General features: G+C 39.7%; 2 protein-coding genes across 4 annotated transcripts in view; both read left to right on the forward strand.

Annotated features, from left to right (window-relative positions):
• The window catches only part of LOC118325675 (leukocyte elastase inhibitor-like), a 9,458-nt gene extending 6,978 nt beyond the window's left edge, over positions 1-2,480 (forward strand). For 2 of the 3 annotated variants that reach the window (XM_035658560.1, XM_035658480.1), the window contains exons 7-10: positions 511-588; positions 908-997; positions 1,086-1,266; positions 1,474-1,700. In XM_035658560.1, the coding sequence (XP_035514453.1) occupies positions 511-588; positions 908-997; positions 1,086-1,266; positions 1,474-1,700 (576 nt within the window). Of the gene's footprint in view, positions 1-510; positions 589-907; positions 998-1,085; positions 1,267-1,473 lie in introns of all 3 variants that reach the window. The other variant, XM_035658644.1, reaches the window with a different exon arrangement.
• A 1,759-nt stretch (positions 2,481-4,239) lies between these two features.
• Positions 4,240-7,758, forward strand: pigm (phosphatidylinositol glycan anchor biosynthesis, class M). The gene is made up of 8 exons (XM_035654603.1): positions 4,240-4,659; positions 5,207-5,380; positions 5,557-5,677; positions 5,762-6,011; positions 6,281-6,384; positions 6,604-6,758; positions 7,176-7,277; positions 7,517-7,758. Exons 1-8 carry the CDS (start codon positions 4,489-4,491, stop codon positions 7,682-7,684), a joined length of 1,245 nt encoding a protein of 414 aa, XP_035510496.1. The 5' UTR covers positions 4,240-4,488; the 3' UTR covers positions 7,685-7,758.
• Positions 7,759-9,805: the final 2,047 nt, after the last annotated feature.

Raw genomic sequence — 9,805 nt, forward strand, 5'->3', positions numbered from 1 at the left:
TTTCACCATTTCCCAGTGATCCTTAATCATAGGTTGCTATACTCCAGTTAAGAGGAAATCATGATTCATTTAGTGTGGAAAGACACATTTTCTTAGCTCACAGGGTGTGTTTGCTTTACTGGTTGACAAATGGTTTACCAAAGTAAAACATGTTAAGACATTGGACTTTCCTCAGAGTAATAAAAAGTGAGTTTTGAACTCGTCAACAACAGAAACAGACAGAAACACTGAAAAAAATCAACAGCAAGCCTACAAGTTCTTCTAACTTATTGGCAAACAACTGACAACTTGCACACTATATCAGTGGTTCCCAACCTTTTTCCTTAATGGAGCCTTTTTCTATCAATGAGTAAACTGACGACCCCTAGTGACATATTTTATGGACATTTATTTCCATTTCTCACTCAGAGGATCGTCTACTTTGTGAGTTTGTGCTGATTATTTCCAGTGCAACAATGTGTGGTGTGTACAGGATTTCAGCTTGTGTATTTTTCTGCTTGCTGTTTTCAGAATGACACTAAGCCAGTGAAGATGATGTACCAGAAAACTAAGTTCCCTTTAACCTTCATCCCTGAAGCCAGCTGCCAGGTAATCAAGCAATTCTGCTAATTAATCCATTAATACAGCATGTGTCCATCAACCAACTGTTAACTGACCAGGCAACAACTGAACCAATCAACTATTACCTTGTGTATGTGAATGAGATTAACCAAGATTCAAAGAAGAATTTCTAGTTCAGTTTATATTAGTTTATATTGGTTATTACCCAGACTTTATTTTATGAAACTACCGAATAAGAGTTTTATTTGTTGCTTGTTATCCCATAAGATATCTTGTTAATACACAAAAATAACCAAACCAGAGCAGTATATATTTGATGTAATGTGTGAAACCCTCTATTGGACAGATCCTAGAGCTGCCTTACAAAGGAAAGGAGCTCAGCATGCTCATCTTCCTCCCCAATGAAATGGAGGACAGTACAACAGGTCTGGAGAAGGTAGGACCCACTTACATGCGCACACACTAAGAAACCCACAAGACACAAACAAGCTAATAATTGATTATTATTACTCCTCCCTCCTCAGCTGGAGAAGGAGCTGAACTATGAGAACTTTGTGGAGTGGACTCGTCCAGACATGATGGATGAGGTTGAGGTGCAGGTGGGGCTGCCACGGTTCAAGATGGAGGAGAAGTATGACATGAAGAATATCCTGGTCAGCATGGGCATGGTGGATGCCTTCGACATGACGATGAGTGACTTCTCCGGTAGGTCATGTGCCTGGACTATATCAGATATATTCATAAAAACTTTAAAGAACAGGCACCCAAAACCTGAACTGGTTCCTCACAGCTCAAAGGAGTAACAAGTCAGTGCAGAGGTTGTTCCAAATCAGTGTGCTCCTGCCACGTGAAGGTGAGACCAGGCATTATTATTCATTTAAAATATTCTCTTCCCTTCTCCTCTGCTGACAGGCATGTCTCCCGCCAACGACCTGGTGCTGTCAAAGGTCATCCACAAGGCCTTTGTGGAGGTCAACGAGGAGGGAACCGAGGCTGCTGCTGCCACCGGTGCCATCATGATGCTGCGCTGCGCCATGCGTCCAGCCACCTTCATCGCAAACCACCCCTTCCTTTTCTTCATCCGACACAACCCCTCCATGAGCATTCTCTTCGCTGGCCGTTACTGCTCCCCCGAGTGAGCGCTACATCGCTTAGAGTGGTGTTTTTCAACTGGAGGGGGGTTACAATACATCTACTACAGCAACAGTATAAATATTTTAGTTTTGGTATTACTAGAAGAATGTTGAGAACCACCGCTCTAGAGTTTCCTAATCTCTGTAATCACACACCAAGTTCCCGTCCTATATTTTCAACACCAGAATGATGAGATTGTGGTGTTGGATTTTCTTATCTGTGGCTTCTTGTCTGTATCACTTCTTACATGAGTGATTCTGTTTACCTGTGCCTTCTTGAACATTAGGTTCATGCACTGTAACTTTAGCACCTAATTTCATCCTTAAGATCTGGTATGTCTACCAGACTGATCAATGCATGGCCCTATTTGCTGCACCCTCACTCCCTACTCTAGTTTATCATTAAAGTCTTTTTTTTTCTTATCTTACACCCTGTGAAATAATTTGCCTTAATCACAATGTCTATTATGCCTCTTTTCTCAACCGCCAACTGTGCTTTTATATCATATGAAGGTGCGACGGTTGCAAGATTCTCTGCACTTTCCATCTTCTTAGATATTCAATTAACCAAAGAGAATAATGTGATGAAATCACATTGTCAGATAGATATATCCTTGGGTATTACTAGAATTGTAATCAAGCAAAGGGCAGCTATATGTCACTGTATCATTATGCATATAATGAGTATAGACTATAAACAACAAGAGCTTACATGAAGGATTGAACTGGTTATTTGTATGTATCTTTATGCTCTTACATACAGAATAAACGTGTGGCTTGCAAATACTGTGTCTCACATTTTGTGACAATTCCATTTATTCACACTTTCTGAGATCTGGTCATGTGTGATAAAATAGATAACCTGCAGTTTTATCAATCAGTGTTAAAGAATCATTTCACCGGTGGAAACATTAATCTTTATTGAAAGTGGGTTATATATGTAGTTGAAATTTACTAAATTTGGGTGCCTATTTGCCGAGAAAAGAGTGTTTGTAGTCTCACCCCCCTCTACAAAGATATGAGACTTACTGCTTCCAGTGATCCAAAAATTTGCACGATTTTTACATCATTGGAAGCAGGAAGTGCAACACTTGAAATCCGTATTCTCTCCCGTCTCAAGGGGAAAATGATGGGATTGGTGCACGAACCATTCAAAAATATGACTGGGTTTCTAACGATACAAAGCTTAATGCAAATGGGTGAAGTGTCCTTTAATGCTACTGCTGGTGTCTATGAGAATCTTTAAATATCCTATACTGCAGTTTAAACCTAAAACTAACAGACAGGGTATAAATGTTGAGCGAAACATAAAAGAAGAATAAGTATCTTACAGCAACAAATCCTTTTAGTGTCCTGTTTCTCACAGGGCCTTTCTTCCAACTGCAAACCCCTTAAGACTGGGGCTGTACACTATTTCAGCATGAATGGTTACTGATAATAATCTTAAAAACATGTTTAAAGGGAACTCGTAACCTCTGGTAACTCCGGTGGGAGTTACTGGAGCCATAGTGCAAAAGTTAATTGAACAGGAATTATGCAAATAGAGTAGTTAATATTTACAGCATAGATCAAAGGAGGCCAGTAATCCAGAGTTCAAGTGGCAATTAATGAAAGAACAACGATCATAGCCTCATGTCACAGTTGAACTCATGGCTATCAACGCTCCCACTGAGAATGCGTTAGGGGGAGACAACAAGGGCCATTGCATCATTGATTCATATTAGCCTGGGGCAGCAACTCCGTAGTATTTAAGACATGAAGTTTCCATGCAGGCAAGATCTTAATTTGTGTTGAGATTCCATCAAAATGCTAATAATGGGCTTCATAACAGGGAAGGACGGTTGTTTCTGTGGTTCGCTGCTCATGCAGGGTGTTGAGGAGAATGAGGATGCAGACATACTCCGCAAAAACAAGGCAGCTCAGGGTCACCAACAGTGAACAATTTCCCACTTAGGGAAAGCAGAAGGGAAAGACAATCATTTAAAACCAATTGCAAAGGTTTTGGCCAGGACATATGGGGATATAAATGAAAGAGACAGGAAGACACTTTACAGTTACAAAAAACAGGTGGGGAAAAAGGATGAGTGGTGGCAGAAAGCAGGTTAGGAGGAAGTGATTTCATTACTGCCTCAGTTAGGGCACACGGCGCTTAATAAGGACCGCTACCACAGAATTGGTAAAACAATCTACTTGGTAAAATGTAGATTGTGGTGATCATCCTGAATCTTGTGCAGCATGTTAATAAAAAGAGACAGAGAGAGAACTAAAGCAGCACTGCAAAGGGAAAAAGTGAGCTTTCAACGGTTAGGGGAACATGTTGCAAGCGATCAGAAACATTAGGGAGGTAATGGAGTAAGTACATGAGGGAAAACAGGGTTAATGGATAGGGTTAATATATTAAATATATAAAAATATATATATTAATCTATAATCTATAATCTAATGTACCATACTTCCAGTTCCGGTAAAGGGTGGCGGCAATGCACCTATAGCTGGGTGCCAGCGCAATCAAATCTAAAAGAAGAAGAAGAAGAAGAAGAAGAAGAAGAAGAGACGCACTTCCGGATAACTTCCTAGTTGTCGTGTTTGAAGTCTGTTTACTTAAAAACGAATCGCTTATTAACAAAACACGACTTTAATATACGTTATCAGTAATGTCTGCACGTTAAAGGCCAGCTGAAATGGCCACAGAGGCACGGAAAGTGTCGTTAACGTGTTCCAGCTCAAAGACTACAAACTAGCCACTAACTGAGCTCCTGGTGCTGCTAATCCGGTTTCCCCTGTTTGGTTGGTGATGGAGAGACTAATAACCCAGCTCACAGAGAAGCATGTGCTTTTCACTGCTTCCTTCGCTGTACGGCTGGCCTTGGTTGCCTATGGAGACTACCAGGATAGGACTATGGTGGTGAAGTACACCGACATCGACTACCATGTGTTCACAGATGCTGCCAGATTCATTACTGAGGTAACAGCAGTCTTACACTCCTCTGAGTGGAGCAAGGCGGCCACATAAAGCTCAGTATAAGGCTGATAATATAATGCTGGGTCCACAGTTACATTTACTAATATAACGTTACTTAAGTACAGTTGTAGATTATTTGCCATATAATGAAAACTGTATGGTCCTTCTACTGTACTACCTACTAACATTCAATTCAAACTTAATTATAGTGTGTGATATGAACATTATATATATATATATATATATACTTTTTACCCTACTACGTATATTTGTCAACTATATTAACTAGTTTCAGTTTAAGATTTCACATACAAATCATATCATCAGTTCATACAATATGATGTATTGTTACAGATTAATCTCTCCAACATTATATGAAAAAAAAAAAAGTAAAGTAGCTCCACCTCAACCAGTTTATATGCACTGCTTATGTGCTACTGCTTCAATAATAATGGTCTATTAATATGAAAATATAACATTCTGCATAATGAGTTCTTTTATGTCATTTACGTGCACTTCTACTGTACTACATCGTTTCACTTTTGCACAGGGGGAGTCCCCGTACAACAGATCCACGTACCGCTACACCCCTCTCCTAGCCTGGATGCTCACCCCTAACATCTGCCTCAGCATGGTATTTGGCAAGATCCTGTTCATTGTGTGTGATGTGCTGTCAGGGCTGCTCATCTACAGAATCCTCCGCCTGAGAGGTCTGGGCTCTGAGGTACGTTTTCAGACACGTTTAATCAATCTGATTCAATAAAATTTGCTGTATTGTAATAGTTTATAAATCATTGCCAACTATAATTGAAATTTGTCCTATAAAAACAACAGAGTTTAGAGTCTTTTTGGCGATGCACAGTGCAGGTAAAGTTGTGTTTTGGGCTGATTTATGTTCAGACTGCACGTCGTGTTTGTTCACTGTGGCTCCTCAACCCACTGCCGATGGGAGTATCCAGCCGGGGGAATGCTGAGTCAATCCTGGCAGCTCTGGTGCTGGGGACATTACTCTGCATGGAAGGTACATTTTATCCCTGTAAAATAATGCAGATATTGTTCATTTTGTGATGTAATGCTTACACTTTTTACCTTTTTTCTCTTCTAGCCCGGCATCTGATGTGGGCAGCCATACTCTATGGTCTGTCAGTCCATATGAAAATCTACCCAATTACATATGCTCTGCCCATTGCTCTGACCCTGCGTACACCAGAGACCAGATCAGAGGATGACAGAAAGAGGTGGAGGTGGAGGGGCTTCATTGGGTTTATTGGAAGCTTCTTCAACCGAGAGCTGCTCCTCTTTGCAAGTGTGGCCGGAGGAGTCTTCTGTATGCTCACAGCGTTCTTTTATTACATGTGAGGTGAACAAAGAAATCACACACAATCACATAGTAAAAGGCTTTCATTGCCTGCAATGTTTTGACTCTGCAAGTATAGCCAGTATAAAATATTGTAGTTAGTGTTTGACCGTATCCTGCTAGTCCAGAGAGAATTATTTAGCTAGTAACACAAGATGTAAAATGTTGAAATATTACTTTGACAATGATTATTTAGGAACAGTAAAATCAGTTTATATACAGTTTATATAAAGTTGAGTAATATATTAAAACTCTGCTCTCCTAAAGGTATGGTTGGGAGTTCCTTCATGAGACCTATTTGTACCATCTGACCAGAAGAGACATCAGACACAACTTCTCTCCATACTTCTATATGCTCTACCTCACTGCAGGTAATCACCCATTCAGCCTATTTTCTCAAATTAGGAGGCTCATTTAAAGCCTCCTAATTTGACTCCATGCAAGACCAGCATAAAATTCTAGCTCATGTGCAGAGATACAGTGCTTCTGGTTGGCAGCAATAAAGTGCTTGTTTATTAAATCGGTTATAAAATTGGAAGAGTGATGCAGCTTTCTAAGCCTGCTCAGGTTCTTTTCTTTTGCTGGTGCAGACAGCAGGTGGAGCCAGTGGCTCGGCCTGGCAGCGTTCCTCCCACAGCTCATCCTGCTGTTGGGAGCGTCGTGGGCCTTTCACTCTGACCTGGCATTCTGCTGTTTCCTGCACACCGCCATCTTTGTGTCTTTCAACAAAGTCTGCACTTCACAGGTACATAAAGCACCATCAACAAACAGAGTCTAAGCAGAGGTTAGATGATGCATTGTCTGGCAGTCATTATTAAACCCCTACCACCATTCTGTTTATAGACTCATCAATCAATCGCCAGAATTGCTTTTAGGATTGAGATGAGCTGTAAAACGAAAAAAATAAAATGAATAAAAATCAGTTTGATATCACACGGTCATTAGTTTTACTTCCTAGCCTTACTTTAAAAGGGAGCTTTTCATTTGAATACCCCACAGCTAGTTTGGCTATTAGAACTGGGTTGTTTTGTTCTCCAGTGAACTCTCCAGCCACTGTAAATATTAATTTAGTGTACAATATCATATGTATAATAATTGTATCTAGCCTCAGCTCACACCCTTCACGCAGCCTTTAACAATGTTGCTTGTTATCCTTTCGTAGTACTTCCTGTGGTACCTGTGTCTACTCCCTCTGGTCATCCCTCACCTGAGTCTGTCACTAAAACAGGGAGTCGGACTGCTGCTCCTCTGGTTTGCTGGGCAGGTAATTCAGTTCATTTACAGTTACAGAGTTACAATTAAACATGACTTCATATATGCAGCTTATTGACAAAATCTTTATATCATAATATAATGGCATTAATTATACTGGGTTTAAAATGGTATAAGATGCATTAATGCTGTTTGGCATCTGTCTAAGTTTTTTTTGCAATTTTTATAATATTTATAATATTTATAATACCTTGGCCTAAAGAAACTGTTATATTTTGTCTCCACTATCAGGGTATCTGGTTGTGTCCAGCCTACTTTCTGGAGTTTGAAGGCTACAACACCTTCCTGTTGATCTGGCTCGCTGGTTTGCTCTTCATGATCATCAACTCTTACATCTTGATTCAGATTGTAGCCCATTACAAACCAACACAAACTGCACAGAGGCTGAAAGCTGAGTAACATTGAGCAATTTTAACTGAAAGTGATAAACTATGGATACACGTTGAAAGAATAAAGTGTGTATTTTTGTTAAATCTCAGTCTCCGTAGCAAAATACTTTTTGCACAAAGCAGATTCATACAGGGCCATTTCCTGAGTGACAAATCCACAGTTGGATTTTCAGTCTTACTGAGTTAAACCCGTTGATTAAATGCTGTTCACTGCAGGCCAAAAAACTTAAACCCGCAATGACAGAAAACTGCTGATGCCATGCTTTCTCTGGGTCGAAACTTTGAAGTGTGTTCTACCTGCGACCACGCCACACAGATGTTTTCCATTTGCTGTCAAGGGCAAAGTACCTGCTGTAGATCAGAGATCACACACAGTCCACCCACAGTTCTAAAAACCAGGATGTTAAACCGCTCTGAAACTAAATATTTAACAACACCCTTCAGGCTTTTGGGTTGGCATTGTTACATCTCAGGGATTGGAAGCACTTTCTCATTCCAGACCAGATGGTCAGATTGTGTACAGCTAGACATCATTCAGCCCTCAGTCTAAGAGTCATTTTCATGTTGTGCTCACTTCTAAAACTTGAAGCAGGGATTGGGATGCACCATTCAGATTTTAGATTTAAGTCCATGGAAATAATCTAAATTAAATCATGCCATGTTTGTGACCTGAATAGTATGAATGGAGCCTGATCTGCACATTAGTCTAATGAATTGAGAATGCTTTCTTAGTTTGCAGTAAAATACTGTAAAAAGTATTATTATTTCTCAGACAGACTGATCACATTATGTTAATGATCACTGTGAAGAATTGCCAATTGAATTCAACACTCACTGAGACAAATCTTTGTTGTAACCCGGGTTACTCACAACCATAAATGTTGCTTTATTCATAATGTGAAAGACAATTCAACATTTTATCCAAGATGTGGAACGTTCCAATGTCAAACATACACAGAAACATTTGAATAGTTTACATAGCTTGTGGTTTTTGGCTTTCTGTTGTAGCTCTTCACAGTTTATCAAAAAACTTAACAAAAATATTATCAAAAGTGTTACACAGATCGTATTCCAGACACATATATTCTAGTAAGTAAGATGGAAGAAAATGTTGGTAATTGAGCAAAGGAATGCTAGAAGGGTTAACAATAACAGTTTTTATACTTTTCTAACTCATGACCGTGCTTCAATAATAAATACAATGAAATGGAAACAAAGCATTCCTAAGAAAGATCATTGGCATGTGGAGAACATTCCAACAAATATTATATATTTGCTTACTGTGTGTAAGTACTAATAATAAAACCGATTACTTACTAATTAGTGATTACAGATCAGTATACTGCCTACTATATAACCAGACAAATTAAGTATGGATACAGAATCCTGCTGTTTTTCGTAGCAGCTGCTTCCATTTTTCTATGTTTATGTTGCTACTTTAGCCATGGCCTCATGCTATGAGATATGATTAAAAAGACTCTACTCTTCCTCAGCTGCAAAGGAAATTTTATATGGGTTAAATGGCTGGAAAGTCCAGCTTTCAAGTGGGTAGTACAGAACTGGAAAACTTGACCAAACTGACTGAAAACTAAACGTGTGACTCTCTTGATTGTATAAAAGAACAATCCACTTTTATATCACGATATGGTGTAAAAATTAATATCCTGATTAAAATAATTTCAAGGTTGAACAGGCGGTATATTTGCCTGGTGACATTCTAAAAACATTAAGCTTATAAACAAGGGGCTGGTTTAAGGCTGTTCAATTAATCTGTAATTGTAGTCAGGGAGAGCAAGAGAGTGGAAGGTTGTGGGTATCGGTCAGGGGATTGCGCGTGACCGCTTCCATATGCTTAGTAGGGTGTGTGGTATACATGCATTGAAATATGTGCATGCAGTATGTCTGATGTACATTGCGTGGCTCGTGAGCGATTTACCCCTAAGGATTCTCCTCATTGTCAGCTGGGGATATGGTGAGATGTGGACATTGTCCTTGCTCAAGTCATGTGTGTGTGTGTGTGGGTGTGTGTGTGTGTGTGTGTGTGTGTTTGTGTGTGTGTGTGTGTGTTGTGTTTGTGTGTGTGTGTGTGTGGGTGTGTTTGTGTGTTGTTTGTGTGTGTGTGTGTGTGTGT

This window comes from Morone saxatilis, unplaced genomic scaffold (assembly GCF_004916995.1).
Source record: "Morone saxatilis isolate NCDOM2014 unplaced genomic scaffold, NCSU_SB_2.0 Contig0, whole genome shotgun sequence".
Taxonomy (NCBI): Eukaryota; Metazoa; Chordata; class Actinopteri; family Moronidae; genus Morone; species Morone saxatilis.

Coding starts and splice junctions, on each gene's coding strand:
- pigm (XM_035654603.1), top strand. CDS start 4,489: ATGGAGAGACTAATAACCCAGCTCACAGAGAAGCATGTGCTTTTCACT. Junction 4,660..5,206: donor CTGCCAGATTCATTACTGAG/GTAACAGCAGTC, acceptor ACTTTTGCACAG/GGGGAGTCCCCGTACAACAG. Junction 6,759..7,175: donor ACAAAGTCTGCACTTCACAG/GTACATAAAGCA, acceptor ATCCTTTCGTAG/TACTTCCTGTGGTACCTGTG.